The sequence below is a fragment of the Conger conger genome, chromosome 3 (genome assembly GCF_963514075.1).
Source record: "Conger conger chromosome 3, fConCon1.1, whole genome shotgun sequence".
NCBI lineage: Eukaryota > Metazoa > Chordata > Actinopteri > Anguilliformes > Congridae > Conger > Conger conger.
The window spans coordinates 49,341,010-49,365,926 of record NC_083762.1 but is presented as its reverse complement, the minus strand read 5'-3'; the positions used below and the strand labels follow the sequence as shown (position 1 = coordinate 49,365,926).

Sequence of the window (24,917 nt, the reverse complement as noted above, 5' to 3'; positions counted from 1 at the left end):
AAATGGATACCCCTTTCATTAGGTAACAATTTATACTTTAGGAAACTTGTATGCAAATGAGGTGCTGGTGAACAGCAGTCTATAGCAATGCATGCCCATATTACCCTGGAAATACTGCAACAATTGCTGGGAATATGATTTTGCAGAAAGCACTGTACAATTTTAAAGATATGGGCCTATAGATTAAATGTATACCCCCTTTAATTTGGTAACAATTTATCGTTTTTGGGTAATCAGCTATGCAAATGAGACAGTCTATAGCAATGTATGGCCATCCCACAATTGAAATACAATGGAAATGATTTCACAAAAAGCCCTGTAGAATGTTAAAGATATAAGTCTATAGATTACATGTATAACCCTTTCACTTTGTAACAATTTATAGTTTTTGAGTAATTAACAATGCAAATGAGCTGGTCGTTCACAGACAAAACATGCCTGGGTCACACAGGAAATTCAGCAACAATTGCTGGGAGCATGATTTCAGAGAATTAAAAGTACAATATTACAGATATCAGTCTATAGATTTAATGTATACCCATTTTTATTTGGTAATTATTTTTATTACATACAATCGGGTAATCAGGTATGCAAATTAGCTGGCAATGTACCAACGGTGCAAAGCAATGCATGCTTGGCCTACATCATAGAAACTAGTCAAATAGCAAGGTAGCTGCTTGCTGTTGCAATTCGTTTTTTTTATAAATTGTATAAGAAATGTATTTAAACGATTGTAATTCTGTAAGAAAGCGCAGAAAACGTGGCAACTATGTTCTAATTATTTAAAGGTACAATAGGTAATTTCGGACTCATAACAGTCCGAGAGGAATTGCAGCAACAAACACCCTCAAACCACAACATGCACTGTTCTGGAAAGTTGACAGTGACAAACGCGACAGATCCTGCTGTCTTTCCGTAGTGTTCTAGTAAGAAAATGTTAGCCGGACTTTATGAAATTTTTCTTTTTGAAGTTTTCACTTCAGCTAACCAACTATATTATGAGCAAGTACCTTATTCGGCTGTGGAACTAGCTGGATATATAACTGAGATATTATAGTGTACCACGAACGATGCAACTGCAACTTACGGTTTGAGACAAATAAAGGTTTAGCTAAACAGGCATGATTGAACACGTAAATAGATAAAAGGAACTTGCTGCCAAATTTGCACTCCAGACAAGCAATCACTGAAGCTCTATATACTCTATATATTGCTTATTATCCAAGCAAGGAATACGTATCTAGTTATAAAACTATACCAGTTCGTTATCGGTAGCAACAAGCTATTTACAAATATCCACCTGAGGCACAACGCTTGCGCGATTATGCTCGCAACTCTCGGTCCTGTGTTAGTGGATATTTGTAAATTCGTCGAGCTAACTATGGCTAATTTGCTTGTTGCTACCGATAGCGAACTGGTATAGTTTTATAACTAGATATGTAGTCTTCGCTTGGATAATAAGCAATAGTATACAGAATATCAGTCATAGTTTGTCTGGAGTGCACTTTGAGCAGCTACATGCGAACAACCAGAATAAGCCCCCACGCCATTGGATGTGGGTATTAGAAGCCATTTTCAACCAATGAGCTTGAATTATTGTATAGCTGTACAATGTTTTGGTACAGTGACGGCCCGTCAACTTCATATTTTTAAACCAGAATTGAAGGACTATAAACACAGGCAGACGGTGAGTTGACATGTCAGTGAGGCCTTTTCAACGAAGGGATTTACAGTGGTTTTGTAACAATGTTTTAACACAAAAATCTTACCTATTGTATCTTTAACGTGACTCTGTAGCTTTTATTTTGACGAGAATTCACAGGAAGTTTGACCGGAAATTATGTACAGGAAGTCTAATTGTTGCTAGATTCACGGAGCTCTTATTTTTCGTTACTCCTTGGCGGTAGGGAGCGAACAAGTACCTGTAGATTTCTGTTGTTAAATATTTGATGGTAATTATAATTTACAAAATTTAATCCGATTACGAGGACGTGCACAAGATACCTTGAGGAAAGGTATCTACCCTGGATCGATCTTTACGAGCTATGTGAGAGGTCAGCAGGTCGCCAATGTGAGTTTAATCTTTTTTTAACGTTCATATTTGGAATTGGGGATTTAGACCGGAGAGTGCAGTGAAAGGGATCGATAGAACATCTACACGGGTCATCTACCTAGCTACATATGTACGTCTAAGCTAAAAGCTAATCAGCCACAAGTAAAGGTTTTAAGTTTATAATTTACGTAATTTTCCGTCCATACCTTGTGTTCGCAGATCTTGTCTTTCAAAGACATTACCTAGCCGACTAACTAGTCATCGTAAACATGAAACTGAAGGAACTTGAGAGCTGTCTTCAACAAGTGGACCCTTTTGAGGAACCAAAGCTTTTTCTCGAACAGTATCCTACCAGTCCTCATATTGCAGGTGAAATAAATTGCTCATCGCTATATAAACATCGAACAAAAAGTTCGGAAATTTGTGTTTGGTAGATTATTTCTCTGTTGTAACAATGATTCTTGGCAATACATTTCATACCGTTGGAAACCTGTTTATTTCCCTTTTAAATGGTACCCAATTTGTTAGGAACATGCATTTGTGGGATGAGCAGCACAGCTGAGTATGTGGGTAACGATCATGTAAAATCTGGCAAATCTTCTCTGTCAATGCAAACAGCTTATTCTGCTGCTGCTATTGAATCTTGTTTGGTGTTGTTTGGTGGATTGGATGATTGAAGTCTATCTGTAACAAGGAAGAAACAAGACATATTGGCAATTTGACAATTTATTCATTTAACAAACAGTCAGGAGCCCTCAGTAGCATGTGGAACCATACACAGCCACAACAGCCTGGCACCTCCCTGCTGTGGGCTGGCATTCCACTCCTCAACCGGGATTTGTTGCTTGTCAGCCAACGTGGTTGTGTTGGTCACTCTAGCACGAACAGCACGCCTCAGCTGATCCCACAGGTGTTCAATTGGGTTGAGGTCAGGACTGTTGGCAGGCCATTCCATTCTCTCTATTTCTAAATTCTGGAGGTAGTCTCTGATAAACCCCGCTCTGTGGGGGCGAGCATTGTAAATGGTAAATGGTTGGCATTTATATCGCGCCTTTATCCAAAGCGCTGTACAATTGATGCTTCTCATTCACCCATTCATACACACACTCGCACACCGACGGCGATTGGCTATCATGCAAGGCGCCGACCAGCTCGTCAGGAGCATTTGGAGGTTAGGTGTCTTGCTCAGGGACACTTCGACACAGCCCGGGCGGGGAATCGAACCGGCAGCCCTCCAACTGCCAGACGACTGCTCTTACTGCCTGAGCCATGTCGCAGCCATTGTCATCTCGGAGGATGGAGTTTGGTCCCAGACTGTGGAGATATGGGATTGCCACTGGTTGCAGAATCTCATCTCGATATCTCTCTGCATTGAGATTGCCTCCAATGATGACAAGCCTTGTTTTTGGAGATGCTGCCCACACCATCACACTGCCTCCAGTTGGTGTTGCCGACACCGGCGCAAACGGGCCTGACGGTGAAGGGCAGTCATGGCAGGCCTCCTGGCCGCCCTGAGATTGCCTGCGTGCAGTCTGTTCCGGATTGTCCGAGCCGAAAGCCGTGTGTCATATCGTCCTGCAAACCTTGACTGCAAATCTGTAGAAGACAGCCTACGGTTCCTAAGTGCTGAAAGGGTGAGGAACTGGTTTTCTTGGGACGCCCACTTCGCGGTCTGTCTCTGACATCCCCGTTTCATAAGATTCGGCAAATTTTTCATGAGCGCAACCCACATACTCAGCTGTGCTGCTCATCCCACAAATGCATGTTCCTTACAAATGGGGCACCATTTAAAAGGGAAATAAACAGGCTTTCCAACGGTATAAAATGTATTGCCAAGAAGCATTGTTACAAAAGAGAAATAATCTATCACACAAATTTCCGAACTTTTTGTTCGATGTTTACTAGCCTTTTTACGTGTCGAACTGAATGGATAGTAGAATAACACTCTTAACATTGTTTAAATATTTTCCAGCATGTATGATTTATACTATTCACAATACCTTCGATGACATTGAGAATAAGTTGGTGGCAGACCTGGGATGTGGATGTGGAGTTCTGAGCATTGGGGCTGCAATGCTGGATGCTGGGTAAGCGCTTTGATGACTTGACCCAAGTTTTTTGATCTACAAATTCTGAATGTCATTATTGGCTGCATTCATTCTAACGGTCCTGAAATGTTTCCAGATTATGTGTTGGGTTTGACATTGATGAAGATGCATTGGCTACGTTCCGAATGAACACAGAAGAATTTGAACTCCCAAACATTGACATCATACAGTGCGATGTGTGCAACCTGGTGCCAGCTGCAGTCACAAAGAAATTTGACACTGTGATCATGAACCCTCCCTTTGGAACAAAACACAACAGTGGTATGCAAGCATGGCTTGGATTGCAGTTTGTATCTAGGGGGAAAAGGGAAAAAAAAAAACCTTAGGTATGCACTAAGTTCTTGGTATTCAGGGGAATCAAGAAATCATTGAGTAAAAATATTTTTCTTCTGTTAAGGTATGGATATGCAATTCCTAAAGACTGCAATAAATATGGCAAGGACATCGGTTTACTCTCTTCACAAAACCGCAACACGAGAGGCAAGTCGCTGGTGGAATTTAGTTCATTGTAAACAATTAAAGAAAAAAATAAATTCTTATAGGAGTATCTATGAATCTCATTCATGTGCAGCACATACAGAAGAAGGCCAGTGACTGGAAAGTGAAAATGGAAGTAGTAGCAGGCAAGTGTGAACACATGTACATGTACGCACGTTTACATGTAAAAGATAATGCATGATTTTTTTTTCCTTTTCTTTTTTAAACAGAACTTAGATACAACTTGCCAGCATCATACAAGTTCCATAAGAAGAAATCGGTAAGGAACCATTTCTGCATGGCAATTTCTGTTAGTTAATATTTTCAAGAACTATACTTGACCAAGAAAGAACACTTTTGAAGATCAAAATTTATTATATGCAATGTTTGTTTTTTTTAAGAACAAAACCTTAAACATTTGTACACAAGGAAACTACATTTGAAAGACCACACAAAATGTACGAAATGGTTACACTCGCATTCATCTCTGAAAAAAATAAAATGAAAAATACACCCAGAGAGGATGTGCTCAGAATCATAGAAACATTGATACTACCATTTTAGATACTCATGATTCTGTCCATGTAATTTTGTTTATTGTTGAGTATTCGCAGTTTTGCATTTGCAAACTTACAAAGCAAGTAGAAATGGAGAAGTAACCATTCCATCTTTACATTTAAACTGTAGGTCGACATTGAGGTGGACTTCATGCGATTTTCCATTTAATGAAGCCACAGCTGGAATGCATTCAAAGCTGCTTACATCCACACTTCAAATAAAATCTTAAAACAATATGGAGAGATTATTTTTCAGATCCATTTTCAGTTTTCACTTGTTTTGCAGCTGGTTCCCCGACATCTTTCCCATTTCCTTCTTCCAGCACCCTTTTCTTTGGGCTCACAGTTGCTCCTGTAGAAAGCAAATGGTATTAATTTCACTGACAGTTTTATACTGTATTAGAGGTCGTGCTTTAAAACAGCAGCTGTCAACCTTTTAAACCAATGTGCCCTCAAATGTTCAGGGCCCATGCACCCCCCACCCCCAAACCAAAATTAAATTCAGCCCCAAATGTTGGCTACTATTTGTTTTTATTAAACAAGCCTACCTATGTGGGTTAGGCTATTTAATAGGACTCATTCCTGTGACATCACCACAACAAAGCCCAGCATTTCCATGTAGAAAATGCTATGAGTGAAACAGCCATGTGGTTGATGGTTAAGGTATTGATCAAATGGTAAAACATGGCACATGAATGGGTGAGAATCGTTAAAAGCTTAATTACTAGACCATGGTAGATCAAGTTAAGGATATCATGGTACCAGAATTAGGCGACACCAATACCAGCAAAATTCCACTATTCTTGATACTTATGGTTACAATTGTGTATCTTTGCTCTGTGATGGCCTTTGCTTTACTTTAAAAAGCCACCATTTGCATTAATCAGGGTAGACTAGCTCTGTACTGTGTGCAACTTGTGGATTAATTACATTGTTGACTATGACCATTTTTTGAGCTCAAAAATACATTTCTCACAGGAAGTAGTCGACTTTACTTCACTGCAGTGGTGATTAAATTCAGAAGTGCCAATGTACTGTCGTCTTTATAAGCCTTATACAGCCAGTATGATATAGCAAGCAGAAGCCAAACCCAGTAACCCATAAAAATGTATTAACGTTACTCAATTGAACATAAAACTGAAAGCCTGTTGCATGTAAACAGTGGAATGGTGAATGGTGCCATTTTGTTTTTACAATGATGTAGTGAAATACAAACCTTATTTAATATAGTATGTTTATACATGTTTATACATGTTTGTACATGATGGATCAAGCACACATAGCTGGTGATATCCAGTGGGAAATTAATTTCATAATTTCTGTGCTAGAACCACAACAAGTTGCAAAAGTTTGGTCACTTGAAATCACCCTCTTGTTACATGCAATTGATATTTATTACTGTGTAGGCAGCCCTTTGTCTTGCAAACAGTGGTATGCAAGACTGGAGAAGAGGGAGCAAATGTGAAGGAGTGACCCTTCACCAGCTTGTTGAATTGGTTAATTAATGTAATGAGTTAATTGAATTGGAACCCTGGTGAAACGGTTTGGCTCAGCCTATTTAAGTATTTGTCAGTTGGAAAAGAAGATGGGAAGGCTAGCCACTATGTTCACTTACAAATTAAATTATTTTATACAGTGACATTATATTTGGAAAGAGATGTTGGGTTTTCTTTTTGTAAATTGTCAGCACATTCATTACCAGAAAAAATTAGGACCCCATTATCATGGTTGTCAAATCTAGAAAACTAGTCATCTCAGCAAAAATATCAGGGTGGATAGATTGTATTCAAGTTGAAACTTTCATTTTGGGTGTACTGACACTTTTTTTGTTTCCTTTACATGCAAATTTACTGATTTGTAAATTTCATATCAGTGGCACAGAAATAGAACCCCGAATCATGGAATCACCCAGACGACATTAATATGCTTGGGGAAAACCTCAAAGGCTTGCCACTTTCAATTGACATTTGGCCATGGCTGTGTTCTCACTGGCCTTTGGCAATGAGAAAGCCAAATTGCATTCATTTTGTGATTCACATTGATCAGGTCACTTTGCAATAGCTTTACCTTCACCAGTATCATCATCGCTGTCAAATGTGGTCTTCCTGCCCTGGTACTGTGTATTGCCCTGATCCCTGGCACCTCGTTCTCTTCGGCCACCTCTTCCCCGACCTCCAGGTTTCCAACCCCCTACAATTAAGACATTTTTGTTCTTATGCTTATTGCACCTTATTAGAGGAGGCAAATACACATTTTTGTAACACACTCTCTGATACACAACAAAGTGTTGCGAAAGAACAATAAAAAGAGATGGACAACAATCATCAGGTGATTACCTTTGCTTTTCCTTTTGTTAAGGGACTCCTGTTGGTTTTCAATCATCTTTTTCAGAGTCTCCTTTTCCACATCCCCACCCAGAACCTCCCACTTTACATCTTTGCCATTTATTTTCAGGTCTCCTTCACTGGCTTCTTGGGCCTTGTCGAGAGCTTCCCTGGCATTTGATTTGAAAAGAATGATTCCCTGTAGAGTTATAGAATACAAGTAAGAGTGAAGATAAGACATTTAAAAGACAAACGCCTTGCAACTAGTTGAGAACAGTCACATTATGGAATGTTATTTTTTATTTAAGGTACTACAAAATGAATTTATTAAATTGTTTACCATTTCATTGTTCAATTTAAGCTGTTCTGATATGGGCATGTGGTGTGAATTAAGCTCTACTCTCCACCCCTCTCCCTAAGGGTGCAATAATAGATTAAAAATGTGGAAGGCACAGAAGCAAATACAAGTCGTTTACCTAATGGCTGGTGGCAACATTTACCAGCCATTTGGCAGACAATAACGTGCATTTAAAAATGTGGAAGGCACAGAAGCGGTCTATTCATTCATATTTTTGATAAATCTTTTTTAAAATAAATTAATTTTGATACGTTAAAATGTTTGCTTTTAGGCAAATATTATTTGCACTTATTTGTTTTATGCAATGTATGCTGAAAAGAAGTTACTTGCATAAAACCATGTTATTTCCATAATAAATAAAAAAATCAGACAAGTGCAAAAAGTAGCAAGATGGTTGGACAAAATGTTGCGCCAACAAATTGCGACTGCACCACCAGTAAAAAAAGTTTGTCTGTAGCCCTGGGGTACAGGTTCAGGCAAACAAGTCCCTAGCTCATTTGTGAAAAATATGAGGGAAAACTATTGTTGTTTAGCCGCCTTATTTGGCTATTAAAGGGCTTCAGGGTGTTATACTCAAGCTACGCAGCACAAGGGCCATGAATTGGTTTTAAAAATATATATAAAGATTTGAAACCAAGAAACATTGTGAAAAGATTTAAATGGTAAATTAAAATTGAATTAATGCATTTAAAAAAAATTAATAAGCATCATTGCAACACATTTCAATTCTACAAAACTTCGTTTTGATTTCAAGGTGCATTTTAATTTAAACTTCCTTTCCAGTTATGTCATGCCTGTTTGCAGTTTCTGAAAATGCTGGCCCTGATTTTGCATAGCAGCGACTGCTAATTGAAAGGCGAAGTCCGTTTAGTCCGATGTAGCTCATTTTGGCACTGTACATCATGGCAACTCCCAGAAAATCATAAAATATAAATTCCGTATCCTTTGATATCAATGAGTGTTGTCAACTATTTTATTGTATTTATTATAATTTTTTCAGATTTTTCCCTTTTTCTCCCAATTTAGTAGCCAATTGTACCCTCCCCTAATTCAATTCGAGTTAGTGTTAGATACACCATCCACGGGTGTCTCGGTGGCGCAGCCTGTAGAGCACTGACCGCATGCTCATTGCAAGCCGTGACATCGGCGGTTCGAATCCGACCGTCTGACATTTGTCGCATGTCTTCCCCTCTCTCTCGCTCCCATTCTTCCTGTCTGTCTATACTATATACTGTCCAATAAAGCTGAAAAATGGCCTAAAAAAATATCTTTAAAAAAAATAAATAAAAAGATAAACCGCCCACACCGCGCCCCCCGGCGGGCCGAGGAAGAGCGACACGCCTCTCTAATCATGTCCGTGGTTTCAAGGCGTCCGAGGCGCTTATTGTACGGCGATTAGCTAACCCTGCCAAGACCCTCCCTCTGGAGCTGCGAGCCAATTAATACCACTCCACATGAGCCCGCAAAACTTGGCTTTCGGCAGGACAGGGAATCGAACACCGGTCCCTGGTGTGCAACTGCAGCAAACTGCAACCGCAAGTCTACTGCATCTTAGCCTGTTGCGCCACCGCAGCCCGTTATTGTATTTGATTATGTAACATTTTTATATAAATGATCATATATTATCAACCACTGGGGGCAGTATTTAGCAACACTAAATAGATTGAATTAGTAAACTAGACTTTTGGATGAATGTTGTTCTGGCTTACCTGCTTGGCACCCCGAACAAAATCAATCCACTTAATTTGACCATGCCCAGAAAACAATTCATGAAAGTCCTCTCTTGAAGTCTGCTCAAGATCACCCGAGAATTTTAGCAGGCAGCCCATCTGCTCATCCAAAGACTTCTGTAGAAAAGAAACTAGGAGTTAGTTCATTGAGTTAGTCACATATGATCCATGGAAATTTGTGTGAAGATCTTACCATTTCCTCATCTTCTGCCAGTTTCTGTTTTTCCTCTTTTTCACTGAAAAAAAGGAGGCTGCATTTAAAATGAATCTGAATAATCCATCTTGATTCTCATTCATATCAAGTCACTTTTTTAAAAATGAGCAATGAGCAACCACATGTTGAAAAATGCCATAAGACTCCAAAGGCAATCAAAATCCTAGAATCAGGGCAAGATGCTAGAAGTGGGGGAAAACATTGAAACAGTTTAGTGTCGCAATACTTTTTTTCTGCAATACAATGGAGGCACGTATTGATAGTTGATCTAAATATGCTTTATATTTTATAATACATCTTATTTTTGTAATGACTTTTACGCAGGGCACAAGGTGAGGAACGACCATCCTTAGAGCGGATTAAAATTATATAACTTGTGAAACAATTATAACCATTCGTTTCGTCAGATGTTTTGCATATTAAAGTAAAGGTTATTAGGAAGAAAGACCTAATTTCCCTGGGAACATATGAGGGTCAGACTAAATCTGGAAAACAACCAGTGCCATCTCTTAAACATTAGTTCACAGGAGCGCTGTCAACCTTAAAGTGTTAATGCAAACGATTAATAATAATTTAAAAATAATAATAAAAAGATTAATCTGTGAAAAAGTGCAAATTAACGCATTTGTCCTTTGTCTCCTGTAATACCAGTGTGAAAGGCTACTTTCACTATACAGAGATCGTTGTCATTGTCATCTGAACATGTCAATAAGCTACTCACTGAACAAGTTAAGTGAAACGGTACCTGAAGTGGAGAAAAAATAAGCACCTGTACTCGTATGACCAAAAGCCTCCCTCCGTAGATAAGAACCAGCCCATTCTGGAACTTCCACTACTTTAATGTATTTTTATTTTTTAAACCAAGCTAACGTTGAGCAGGTTCCGTTCACAGAAATATACCCTTGGGTCAAGAACATTTTACTAGTAGTTTAACTTGAGATATGCTTAATTAGAATTTTCAAACAGTTGATAGGCTCACATTTCTAAATTCCGTAAATGTATCGGGAGGAGTTAGTACACGGCAATAACAATTTACCTTTATTTTAGTAGTAAAACTAATAGTCTTATCGTGGAAAATAACTGTAGCTTGAGTATTTGTAGCCACTAACAAGTGCTGGTGTGCAATAAGCAGTAAAAGGGTGAATACCGGTCAACTAGAATGATAGGCTAAGTCAGAGATGGAATTAATCGTTTTCAAAGGATTTGCTTTCAGATCCTGAATGTCTTAATGAAATAACTGCTGAAAAAAAACATTTAAGCAAATTATATTTAATACTTTTCCTTTTCTTTCTGTCAAACAGAGGCATTTCAGTTGAAGATGGTTAGATATGATTTCTGTGGGTTAGACGGTATGAGGTAAAGGCTTTGACAAATATCAGTGACCTGATCATTCATAGGTTTTTGTCTATGAATATTTTATAAACATTTAGCAACATGCCTCAGTCCCCCCCATCCTTCTCCACCAAAAATAACTATTGAATCAGTATAGAGGGGCAAACTCTATACACTTTTATACATCGTTTCATCTCACTTTGTGAAATAAACTGAGTAAATGGGCAATTTCATGAAAAAATAAACTTAATACGTTTAATTGGAAAGTAAGTATGTCCAAAACAGTCGATTGTGACCATTCTGAAATCTGATAATGTAGACTAACAAGAAAATGCTTAAAAATGAATTCATTTGTCCCATTACCATTGAAATCAATGGTATTTGGCAGCCATCTTGAAAACATTCAAAACCATTTCAGATGGTTCTCAATGTCAACATTGTGCATTTCAGACATAGACATAAGAAAGAAATTACCATTTATATGTTCAGCCAAGCCTCCTACATTACATGATTTTTTTAGAAAGTGTATAGTCCCCCCAAAATACCTGTCTTTTTGCATCACATCCACATTTTTTCATTTTTTTACAATTTTTTTTTGGCCCCTCCCCTCAACCAAGTGGGTGCTATGATAATATGCATTAACATTCTTCAGAAGTTAATTTTTTTTGAGGGATTTTATTTGTCATTGTGTCCAAATGACACATCCATAATGCTGGAATTGCCCAAATACAGTATATGGTTGATTCCTGCTTTTTGAAAAATACTTTCTTCAGTGACACATATCGTGATGCATCGCAAATGATTTTCTTGCAATATGGTGTATCACAGAATCACCCGTATTGTGGTCAAAGTATTGTGGTAGCATAGTGATTCTGTGATTCCCACCCCTATCAAGAAACTCAGGGCTTCATTATACCTACACTAAGTGATTGAATACACCAGACTAATCAGAAACAGCGGAGAGCAGACTCTCCAGTTAAAGTGCTAAAATGGAGGGACTGTATCAAAAGGGTTGCAGTTGCTGCATGTATTGCCCAATATTAATGTAAATACCCTCAAATGTAAGGTGCCAGCCTGCATTTTAACCTCTTCTTTTCAAATCATGTGCTGGTGTAGAGCCAAAGACAGAAATTGTACCACTGTCCAAATACTTTCCGATTGCACTATATACGTGTCTCACTCTTAACTTCATGGTTTAAACGGCTTGTACCATTTTGCTCTGAGGACATGCCTCCAACTCGGGAACTCTGGTATCAGGGATCCCAACTGGTAATGTTAACCCTGTTAACTTCCACAATTAACCATAAATGGTTCAAGGAATGCCAAATTTTGCTGGATATAATTCTGGCATAACCTAGAAAAGAACATTTGTGACCTGCTCGTAGCGACCTCAAAATGTATTTTGAGCTTAAGAAACGATTCAAGAGTAGAATGTAAGGTTTCTAACAATACTAAAGTCATCCCTCGACTTCAGATATTAAGGGAGTTGTGTCCCGTTTCATTTTGAGTGCCACCAAACCATGTTTTTGAGAAAAACGGCTTCAAAGTTTTTCCGGGAGAGTTACGCGAGACTGGGAGACTACAGACACTGGGCTAACAAAACTCCAGGGCTATAAATTTTGGGGCTCGACATTAAGACATACAGACCATGAAAGCAAATACATTAATATGTATTGCTTGAATGCAGCTTATGTGGTTGTTTGTGTCTGGCAAAAGCTGGCTAGCCTCCAAACAAAAAATGAAAAGGGAATACTGCAAAAAAGCAATTTTAAAACCTAAAAAATACGCACCCTTTTCAGTGTTTTCAGAAGGTTACCGAACACACACTGGCTTAATAAATGCAGACCACTATCATTGCAACGCGTTTCGAGTTGTGAACTCTTCTTCACGCAGCAATGCACAACTCTGGTGTTACTTACTGACATCTTGCATTTAAAAGCTTAAGGCGAGAGACATGGTAGGTGAATAGGGTAAAAATTTTTACCAATAGATATCACCATGAAACTTCCCCAGTTGATTACTTTTCTGAAATGTTATGTTTAAATAGGCAAATTAGGGAATATCTAATTCTGTAAATTTGCATATATTTAAAACCAAAAATCTAGATATTGGATAAAGCCAGACTTAAAATCTTTATTTCCTTTTTACAACAAATTAAGAGAATAAAGTTTTTCAGAACAGATTTTGGATACATCCTTTTTTCATTTTAGAAATCTGAAAATACTATGTACAGGTACAAAATATGCGTTTTGGGCATGTTTTTAAGAACAAAATGCATAAAAAAATCAGACAGCATATGAACAAATCCTTCTGTAATAATTTTCAGAATAGTGCTGAGAATTAAAGTAAATGTAAAGTTTAGTTAATGGAAGTTCTCTACAAGTTGAGATTTTTGGTTCAGAGTATTGAAAACAACTCATTTTGAGAAAATGGCCATTTTGTGAATTCTTATAATCACTGTTTATAGCAACAATAACCCATTCAATCACATTCCCCAATGCTGAACATATCTAAACTGTATACATGTTAGAGCACACACATTTAAATGTGATACATGCATTATAAGCCACTGGTGTGTGGCTAACCTGTCATATTGATCCACCGGCGCTTTCCCCACATTTCCCCATGATGAGCAACAGCAAAACATCCCCTTCCTCTCCCATTTCCCATCAACAATCTCTATAACAAATGACAGTAGAATGTGTACTCCACACAAAAACCTACTTTTGAACATTCGAGACATTGGAGAGAAACCATCATTTCTGCTATTCCCAAAGAGGGAAAGAATAGATTGGAATGCAGATTGTACAGACCTATCAGTTCTTAATGTAGATTAGTGTACACAGCTATCCTGGCTAAAGATATTGAGAAGATTCAATTAATACATTATGACAAAAGAGGCTTTATAAAAGACGGACAAACTCATACATATACACAGTACTGTGCAAAGGTTTTAGGTAGGTGTGAAAAAATGCTGTAAAGCAAGAATGCTTTTAAAAATATAAATGTTAATAGTTTATTTTTATCAATTAACAAAATGCAAGAGTGAACAGAACTGTGCCATCAGCTCAGAATTGGCAGAAACCAGTGGGACCCAGGTACACCCATCTACTGTGTAGAGAAGTCTGGTCAGAAGTGGGCTTCATGGAAGAATTGCGGCCAAAAAGCCATACCTCCGACGTGGAAACAAGGCCAAGCGACTCAACTATGCACGCAAACACAGGAACTGGGGTGCAGAAAAATGGCAGCAGGTTCTCTGGACTGATGAGTCAATTTGAAATATTTGGCTGTAGCAGAAGGCAGTTCGTTCACCGAAGGGCTGGAGAGTGGTACAAGAATGAGTGTCTGCAGGCAACAGTGAAGCATGGTGGAGGTTCCTTGCAAGTTTGGGGCTGCATTTCTGCAAATGTTGTTGGGGATTAATGGTCTCCTCAATGCTGAGTACAGGCAGATAATTTATCCATCATGCAATACCATCAGGGAGGCATCGGATTGGCCCCAAATTTATTCTGCAGCAGGACAATGACCCCAAACATACAGCCAACGTCATTAAGAATCATCTTCAGCATAAAGAACAACAAGGAGTCCTGGAAGTGATGGTATGGCCCCCAGAGAGCCCTGATCTCAACATCATCGAGTCTGTCTGGGATTACATGAAGAGACAGAAGCATTTGAGGCTGCCTAAATCCACAGAATGTTTGGAACAACCTACCTGCTGAGTTCTGGGTGGTCACACCAAATATTGATTTGATTTAGATGTTTCTTTTGTTCATTCACTTCCTGTTCATGCATTTCGTTCATTGATAAAAAATAAACCTGCATAAAACATTTGCACATTAGTGTATATTTCTCCTTTGCTAATTTCCATTTGTGTCCTCTCGTCCTGCTAACCGAACTCAACCGGAAGAATCCCCGATACTTCACTTACTGAATTTCATTTGCCAGGTTTCCACCCACTTCTGGATTCTGTTCAAGTCTTCCTGGATTACTTTTAATATAGTCTATACCAGGGGTCTCCAATCTTATCCAGAAAGGGCCGGTGTGTGAGCAGGTTGTTGTTTTAGCACAGGACTAAGACAGCTGATTCTACTCATCTAGGTCTTGATTAAAGACCACGATTAGTTCATTAGTATAATCAGGTGTGTTACTGCTGGGTTAAAACAAAAACCTGCACCCACGCCGGCCCTTTTAGGATAAGATTGGAGACCCCTGGTCTATACTATTAGCTAAACCTCCGAGTTTTGTATCATCTGCAAATTTACTAAATTCTAAATTCCTTTCAATGCCTATATCTAGGTCATTTATGTAAATGAGGAAAAGCAGTGGCCCCAGCTCCGATCCCTGTGGGACTCCAGTTCCCACAATACCCCGCTGGGATAAGGCCCCTCCTACTACTACTTTTTGTGTCCTGCTATCATCAAAATACTTAGTAGCTTCCTCATAGTATGTCAAAAGGTATGTCAGGCCTGTATGACCTACCCTTTGAAAACCATGCTGGCTATCCCTTAGAATATTATTTTCAATAAATAATTCCAGTTTGTTCCTAATTATAGATTCCAGTATTTTACATGTGATACAAGTTAGACTGACTGGCCTGTAGTTTCCTAGATCGGTGCGGCCCCCTTTCTTTAAATATTGGCATTATATTGCCTTGTTTCCAGTAATCCGGTATTTCTCCAGTTTTCAAAGACTGTCTAAAAATACTTAATCTCACTTAACTCTGAGTACCCTTGGGAATATGCCATCTGGGCCTGCTGCCTTATCTGTCTTTAGTTTATGCAATTTATCCAATATTTCTTTATCATCTCAATATTGGCTAAACATTGCTAGTATTGAGTATGCCTACCTCCTCCCTGGTAGAACAACAAAATAGCCATTTCAGGCCTCAGCAATATCTTTATTCTAATACAGCAGTTCTCCTCCAGTTCTCTGCAGTATTGAAAGAAGCGTTTGGGATGGCATTTCGCATCATTGGCGATTTTCCTTTCAAATTGCCTTTTGGCTAACCTTAGTTATTTTTTTAACCTTAGCATGCATATTACAATATTCAGCTTTATTACTCTGTGCTATATATATATATATATATATATATATATATATATATATATATATATATATATATATATATATATATATATATATATATATGTGATAGTTTGCAAAAAAAAGAAACTCTTACATATAGCTGTATTCATCCACTGTGGAGATTGTTCTCAATTTACATTTCTGCACCTTAGGAATAAATTTACACTGCGTCAAGTATAACCCTTTTGAACCTGCTCCACTTTTCATTCACAGTCCTGCAATCAAGACCTTGCTCCCAGTCTGCATTATTTAAATTTGATGGCATCTTTTTAAAGTTGGCCTGCCTAAAATAAAAAAGCCTCTATTAAATTTGCCAAAATACATCAAAACTTATTGTGGAATGGTCACTTGTCCCAAGTGGTTCCATTACCTCTATCCTTCTAATTCAGTCTGAATCATTACATATTACCAGATCTAAAATTGATTGCCATCTTTTAGGCTGAACTGACACACTGTGTCAAAAAAAGATTCTTCAAAAGAAGAATATTTGGGTAATGGAAGTCTCCCATGATAATAGTCTCGCCTCCCTGGCAAGCTTCTTTTATATTTTTAAAAAGCATTGTATTTACACTACTATCTCAAGATGGTGGTCAGTAACACACTCCAATGTTAAGACCTTCATCTTCCTCCCCAATAAGCTCAATCCAAATATCCTCACTAGGCCCGTGTTGGTCAATTTCTGCAATCTCTTGCACACTAAGATTTTCTCTTGCGTAAAGCAACACCCCCACCTCTCTTACTAGATCTGTCCTTCTTAATAAGTTTATATCCCTCTATTATATTCATCCCCAAGCCATGTCTCCTGTAATCCCTACAATGTCATATCCCCCACTAATAATACCTGCCTCAAGTTCCAAAATTATTATTATTTTTTTTTATGCTTCTAGCATTTAAACAGACATTTCAGTTTGTTGCTTCTACACATCCTTTCCTGTTCCCTCACTCCCTGCTGTGCCAAGCCATCATTACTTGATTTTTGCCCTGAAAAGATTATTGCTCTCACCATTACGTGTGACCTCTTACCCATGTGACAATTTACCCTGTGCTCCCCTACTCCGCACTGTTACTTCAAATAACTAAGCAGAATACTTACTGTTTGGCTTTGGCCTTTGCCTCCGCTCGGAGATGTTTCCGTTCTTCCATTTTCTTTGTAACATAAGCATCTCTGTAAAAAGAAATAGTATCAATAATTGTAACTAAGTGCTAACCCAATACCAGGCAGTCTGCCACTATGACTATTTGATAACAGCTTTGAAACAGCTTTGAAATGGCTTACTTCAAAAGAACAATCATTTCATTGTCTTTGAACGATTTCAAATCAGGATGTGCAACAAACTGCTTTGCGGATTCTTCAGAGTCCAATATGAGGAATATGGAACCCTGCATAAAACGGATAACAGGATTCATACAAACATAATGAAATTAAATTCAAGGACATAAGTAGCTTAACACGACCATTTCCACATCCGTGCTTGTTTATCAATAATGAATGTTAAAGCTTGATCCTTTGTTAACCTAATATTTGTACCAATGCTTACTTGTCCTAAGCCTATAAGCAAGGCAGCCAATCGCTGTTGGTCTCTGAGTGTGTCTATGAATGGGTGAATGAGAAGCATCAATTCTACAGCGCTTTGCATAATGGCGCTATATAGATGCAGTTCAGCTTTTCCTACCACGAAAGTGCAACTACTGCTTAGTTTGCCCAAAAGCTAAATAGTATCGCCTTAAAGGTAGTCTTGAAAACCCCCAGTCTTTCTATCTCTACTACGTGTCCTGGGCAAGCTATTCCACACAATGACCACATCCTGAAGAATAGCCTGTAGTTCACTTTAATCCCTTTCATGAATTTTGCAATACTTAAATCACCCCCCAAGTCTCCTTTTAAGAAGGTATATAGATATTTAGATTTTCCTCATAAGTTTTGTGTTCTATACATGGGTTGCCCTTCTTTGAACCTTTTCCAGTGCCCCGATTTCTTACCACCCATAAAGTAATCCTTTCTAATGTTTTTATTTCTCACGTGAAGAACTTTTGCATTTAGTTTAATTTAATTGGCCAGGTTAGTAGATTCCAAACAGTGAGCTAAACCTTTTCAAGTAAATGAGGAAGAGCAGTCGTCCCCACAATCCTTGTGGGACTCCACTTCTCACAATACCCAGACAAGATTCCGCCTATAACTACTGTGTTCCATCCCGTAAGCAGTTCTGAACCCACTCTGAAATACCTCCTGTAAAAAAACCAAGTATATAATATAAGCCGTGTTAACATCAAAATTCACAAATCTACAGTATCATTAGACAAACTGGAATTAAGTATTTAAGTAAAACTGACAGGCCTGTAGTTTCCTGGATCAATATGGTCCCCTTTCTTAAATATTTGTATTATATTACCTTGTTTCCAGTCGTCCGGTATTCCTGCAGTTTCAAAAAATGTGCCGTTTATGTCAAGTACTTTTTATCTCAATATTGGCCAAAACATTCTGAGTATTGAATTACAGGACATAAACATGGGCATTGAAAGTAATTTAATTACATTTGCAGACGATACAAAACTTGGAGGTTTAGCTAATAGTATAGACTACACTAAAGTAATCCAGGAAGACTTGAACAGAATCCAGAAGTGAGCGGAAACCTGGCAAATGAAATTCAATACAACTAAATGTAATGTTCTACATGTGGGAAATAAAAAAATATAAAGCAGGATTACTTCTTCTTGGGGGGTACAAAATTTGATTGTGCTGAAGCGGAAAAAGACTTGGGGGGGGGGGGGGGGGGGGGGGGGGGATGTTAGGATACATAGCCAGGAGTATTGATTATAAATACTCACCTTATACAATACTCATAAGACCACACTTGGAGTACTGTATGCAGTTCTGGGGACCACTCTATAAGGACATAGAGGCACTACAAAAGGTTCAGAGAAGGGCAACCAGATTGATTCTATGTATAAAAGAGTTACGTGGGTCGACTTAGGATGCTTAATCTCTTTAAGCTCAGTAAAAGGAGGCTAAGGAGGGGATTTGATAGAGGCTTTTAAAGTAATTAAAGGATTAACAAAGTGAAGTATTGGGGATTCTTCAGGTTGAGTTTGGTTAGCAGAACGAGAGGACAAGGGAAAGGGAAAAAATGATTATAATACACACACACAGTATTTTTTTCCACAGTGAGTGGTCAATGTGTGGAATAGCTTGCCAGCACATGTAGTGGAGGCAGAAACACTGGGGGTTTTCAAGACCAGGCTTGATACAGTGTTAAATTGTATTTAGCTTTTAGGCAATTTAGGCAGTAGGTACACTTAGGGGTAGGAAAAGGCGAGCATTGCTGGGCTGAATGGCCTGTTCTCACCATTACCTTATGTTATGTTAAATGGAAGGGGGAAAAGGGGGCAGCCTTGTCCTGTCTCTTTTGAAAGCAATGTTGTCTGACAGTTGTCCGTTGTAGTTTAATTTGTGCAGTTGGTTTTTCATATTGCTTGAATACTTTATAAACTCCCAATGGAATCACAAATCGGTTTAAAACTTCATAAAGACACCTCTAGCTGACTGAATCAAAAGCCTTCTGCATTGAAGCCAACCAAGGCAGACCTCAAATTGTTATTCTGAATATGGGTGATGACATGCAAAGTGCACCTTAAATATAAGGAGGACATAGCATAATTTGTTTGTCCATCTTTTATAAAGCCTCTATAGGCTATCAGCCAGGATAGCTGTGTACACTAATCTACATTAAGAACTGATAGGTCTGTACAATCTGCATTCCAATCAATTCTTTCCCTCTTTGGGAATAACAGAAATGATGGTTTCTCTCCAAGATGGAGTTTTCCCTTCCCATAATACCAAGTTACACGCAGAAAGAAGGGTTGGTACTAACTCTGTGCAAAAAGTTTTGTTCCACTCCTAGTGAAATAGCCTGGCTTTATTTGCCTTGAGCCTTGTAATTGTTGCCATCAATTCCTCAGAGGTCATTTCTGCCTTTCGTATATCATTTTTCTCCGCTGTAAGAATAGGCAAATGCAGTGACTTGAGAGCCTGTTATCTGTTGTTCATCTCCTGCATGTGGTTGTGTGTATACATTTTTATAAATACTAAAGTTAATCTTCCACATTGCATTTCTACAGTTATTACTAAGCCCTACAGTTAATGAAAAATGTACATGGTCCGAAAGGTCAATCCTACCAATATCGTAATCCCTTATTCCATGGATCTCTCTTTTAAATACTAAAAAGTAGTCAATCCTACAATAGGTTAAATGAGGGAAAGAATAGTGAGTATAATCCCGTCCACTAGGGTATCTATTTCTCCAAACATCTATTATACCCATTTCATCCATTTTTATCTTCTTATGCAATGACTTGGCAATATGACCAGACTTGTATCAAGCTTCGTTAAATCACCCCCACATATCAAAATCCCTTGTACTTCAGCAATCAAATCAAACATTTTTTGATAGAATGCAAATTCACTCCAAAATGTATAACCCTAATCTGGCTCCAAACACCACTTCCCAAGCTTACTATAACCGCTCGCCACATTGGTGTGCATTGGAGCTTGTCACATGGACAGCTATGCAACAACTGGTTCTGATGATTCTAATGAAAGATTTAATGGGAAATTGCCACACAGCATTTGTCTAAAATGCAGCATTCCTCATTTCAGACTAGACCATTTTCCTTTGAAGGACCTTTTCATGCACTACATGAAAAAGGGTCTACGTTTCAAGGTATTCCAGTATTTACATTTCTGGGCACCAATTTCAAGCATTTAAGCACCTTGTACAAACCCTGAAACAAGTCACCTTTAAACACCTGGAAATGTAAGCACCTCCTTGAGCAGGAGACTTACTTTGAAATTCTTCTGCAGATTTCTCCTCATCTGAATACTTTCAATTTTACCTTTGCCATCCAGCCATTCCTTAATTTCATCAAGGGATGTTTCTGTTGGAAAGCCTTTCTGTGGAATACATATGTTATTTTCCTATGACAGTAACAAGAGAGGCAATATGCACGACATGCTGCATCTGTAACCCACACTGCCCTCTGTTGGACTTGGCACAATGCACTTGGGACCTACAAGATTAATCAGTGAGCGATCATTCTTCATTACTCATTTAATTCCGATTGGATACTAGGTGGTGATTAAATTTGTATTATTGTTCAATGCTTGGCAGGTAGTGCAGGTCAAGTTAGTGTGAAGTAGGCTACAGTAGCATTACATCGAGATAAACAGACAACTCCATTAGCTACAATCTTTACCTTTAATAGTTATAGCACAAGCACAAAAAAGCTGGCTACGTTGGCTAAATTGTGTGATAGTCTATGCCAAATAATAATCAGCTGGCTGCAAAACGTTCCAAAAAATTAAAAGTAGACCAGAAATTACAAATAAGAAGTTGCGGGAAAAAACAGCTATGCCTTGTTTAAAATCTTGAATTTAACGAAGCTAAAAATCAAAACCAGAGTTCCACCGTCTCTATTTGGAGCTGAACTTCATATCAACATGCACTCAGTGAGCACTTTCAGATATTTTAGACTTTAGCATTTTTGCCCGCAGAACTGCTGCTCACGAGATGCTTTATGAGACTGTCGTGCGTGGAAATCCCAGCAGATCAGCAGTTTCGATGATACTCAAACCACCCTGTCTGGCACCAACAATCATTCAACGGTCAAAGTCACTTAGATCACATTTATTCCCCTCTGACATTTGGTCTGAAAAACAACTGAATCACATCTGCATGCTTTTATGCATTGAGTTGCTGCCACTTGATTGGCTGATTAAATATTTGCATTAACAACTTGGTGTACAGGTCTACCTCAAAGTGATCGCTGAGTGTATGTAACCATAGCAACATAAAACAGTAGCCACCTTAATGATTTAAAGTAGTAAATGCCTGCGCAAAAAAAAAAAAAAAGAAGGTTTTAGGGTGAATTGCCCAAAAATATTAACGACTCCTACTTATATTTTCATATTTGGAAAAAGATGATATAACAGGAATAATCCACAACGAGGAGGTTAAAGGATTTTAAGCACTCCATGAAGGCAGCATTATGCGTTAAAACCCTTTAACAACCCTTAGCAGTCACAAAGAAAGGTTATTCGGTCAACATGTTTTGTTAACGATTACTTGACCGTTTATTAATGTTAGCAAATCGATTGAGATTCTTAATATTTTGCAATCCTGCCATCCTGCATCCTGTTTTGGATGAAAATTTCAGCCTTCCTTCCTTGCAAATAATAAAAATAAAAATAAAACTTTAAATCGCATGGAAAGTACTGTGATTTTAATTCCCCATTTGCAGTTGACACCACAAACTGAACAATGCTACAGTTTCGATTGTACCACATCTTTGGTCTTTTCCCCCCAACAGAATGCGGAGTAATTTTTTATCAAAACAAGAAACCTTAGACATTTGTCTGCTTAAATTGTGAATTGGTGGAGCATGTTGGATTTTTGTTCAATTACAACTTTCCTTTTTCAAATTATCTGAAATTCTGAGAATCTCAACATATCCGATTGGGGCTTGAACCTGTCATTTTCATTTTTAACATCAACATCCTCCTCACAGAATTTCTCTATAGCCCTTTACCCTACGAAGTGGGCAGATGAGGACATAGCAATTGTGCAGACTATATTTTTGGAGACTTACAATGTAGACCGACTTGTGTTTGACAGCATCTTTATATTCCTCATTCAGTTCTGGCAGGGGTTTATCAGGACATCTCCTAATTTTTGTCATGTCTTCATTGATTTCCAAAAGGGCAGTTTTCGATTTTCTCAGAGAGTTGATGATAATGTTGAAATCTGTTGTCAAGCACTTGAGCCTAAAAGAGGTAGAGGGCAGTTTTTGGTTTATGAATCACCCGCACAAGAGTTCTTTCTTATCCATTACAAATCATCCTCACAAGAGTTGCATCATATCCATTACAGTTCTAATAGTGCACTAAGTAAAGTTGCATGTCATTAACAAACCGTCTTACAGTCCAGCAAGGACCACAGAGCACTTGCCCTTCACCTTATGTACCTGTTAAATTTAATCATGGTTTCAAGTTTCACCCATCCATCATCCAACTGAAGCTGCTCCTTCAGGAACTTGTCTCTTGGAAGATTGTGGTCTCCAAAGTAATACTACAAACAGACAGGGTCCAAAACAGAATCAACATTTGCTAAATTAAAATGAAGAACACATGTAATTATTCTATAACACAGTTTAGCATGATAATCTTCATTACTGAAAACTCCAAGGTGTAGAAAAAGAGCAGCAGCATTTTAATTAAAAGAAAAATGTTGCCGGAATTTTGCCCCTTTGTAACATCCCTGTTGTACGACAATCTGTATTTACCTCGATTTGTTCAGCCACCTTCTTTTCAAGGGGAGTAAATTCCTGCATTTCTGCCATTTCGATGTCTCAAAGGGGAGAAAGACCATTTACAATGCAGTTGTATTCACAATTTCCCACATTTTCTTTTAGCAAGCAACATAGTTATCAGGGTTCGTAAAGAATGACTGCAACCTTAACTTAATACAGCAAAATATAACGTTCAGTGCAATTTCAATCGAGGTTGCATAGCTGTAAAAACGAAATAACCGTGTCCTATCGACACACCACTCAGTTTCATCCAACTGAGCAGCCAACATTTCCTCCACGAGGCAGGGATAATGCGACACACGTGTCCGTTACGTTTTAAGTGAACACTGCCAGCAATAATATATTTGACCAACGTTTTGAATTGGTACGGATCTGTACATACAACTTGTTACTAACAATTCACGTTTTAGTAATGTAAATAATAATTATAAAACGGTAGTGAGTATGAAGAACACATCGACACTTTACTCAGCACAATAACTAACAAATAGCAAGCTAGTTAAACACTGAAACGTGGAAAATAATCTATAAACGATCGTAAGTTCCATAAGTGGGAACACCGAACAGCTAATATCTACAAACAAACGCCTTTACGTACAGCGATTTTCCCACTTCTTTTCGCGCAAAACTGCTTGTTCAGGCAGCAAGCACTTGTCCCACAAATCAGCGTGTTTGTTCAGTGGTCTGTATAAGAACCAAAAGGGAACGCGGTCACGTGGTCCCGTCCTTCCGCCTCAACATGGCTGCCGTGGCCCGGAAATAGTAGGGACTTCAAGCAACGACAGGTTTTGGGATAGACAGACAAGCATACATAGACGCCGCATCGACTGCTGAATCGTACGTCGACGTCGACGTCGCCGCCATATTGGTCCGGGCAATTTACCATAACTCTACTCAGGAATAGACTGGACAGTACTGGATAAAGATGCCTGAGTCGTGTGTAGCCTGGGGCTGTATGAACCGTCGCACAATCCAAAACAGATGTCGGGGTTTTTGTTTGTATTTGGGCATTATAACATTATTTTGAGAACGAACTAGTTGAACACCAGTCAGACAATAGCTAACGATAGCGATAACGCTAGGTGTAGGTATGAAAGCTGAGACTTTAGAAAACAAATAAACTAAAAGTACATTTTTAAAAGTAAGTTTATTTGATTTATAGAATATTGATTATGGGCCCATATCGATATTTTCATCTATTGTGGCGCTTTTCTCCAAACCGATTTTTATGACAAGCTTATCGTTTCGACTGAGCGACTGACATGTCATGAATCTGATTGTAGTTTGCTGGCTAGATAACTTTTTTCTCACACTGAA

The 24,917-nt window shown here is 38.4% G+C and overlaps 2 protein-coding genes across 3 annotated transcripts; one reads left to right on the top strand and one right to left on the bottom strand.

The window, feature by feature from the left end:
- The first annotated feature begins 1,868 nt into the window (after nucleotides 1–1,868).
- Nucleotides 1,869–5,430, top strand: mettl5 (methyltransferase 5, N6-adenosine). Its single transcript, XM_061234711.1, has 8 exons — nucleotides 1,869–2,071; nucleotides 2,273–2,422; nucleotides 4,026–4,140; nucleotides 4,238–4,422; nucleotides 4,559–4,641; nucleotides 4,733–4,784; nucleotides 4,869–4,918; nucleotides 5,326–5,430. Exons 2-8 carry the CDS (start codon nucleotides 2,323–2,325, stop codon nucleotides 5,362–5,364), a joined length of 624 nt encoding a protein of 207 aa, XP_061090695.1. The 5' UTR covers nucleotides 1,869–2,071; nucleotides 2,273–2,322; the 3' UTR covers nucleotides 5,365–5,430.
- Nucleotides 4,991–24,384, bottom strand: ssb (small RNA binding exonuclease protection factor La). 2 transcript variants are annotated; one of them, XM_061234710.1, is made up of 12 exons: nucleotides 24,199–24,384; nucleotides 23,574–23,623; nucleotides 23,256–23,359; nucleotides 22,881–23,055; nucleotides 21,079–21,186; nucleotides 17,515–17,618; nucleotides 17,332–17,403; nucleotides 9,801–9,843; nucleotides 9,587–9,724; nucleotides 7,532–7,718; nucleotides 7,263–7,385; nucleotides 4,991–5,547 (listed from the first exon to the last, which is right to left on the bottom strand). In XM_061234710.1, exons 2-12 carry the CDS (start codon nucleotides 23,619–23,621, stop codon nucleotides 5,441–5,443), a joined length of 1,209 nt encoding a protein of 402 aa, XP_061090694.1. In that variant the 5' UTR covers nucleotides 23,622–23,623; nucleotides 24,199–24,384; the 3' UTR covers nucleotides 4,991–5,440. The 2 variants fall into 2 exon arrangements, with proteins under 2 accessions (XP_061090694.1, XP_061090693.1); XM_061234709.1 differs by having other exon boundaries at nucleotides 23,574–23,638; nucleotides 24,199–24,383.
- Nucleotides 24,385–24,917: the final 533 nt, after the last annotated feature.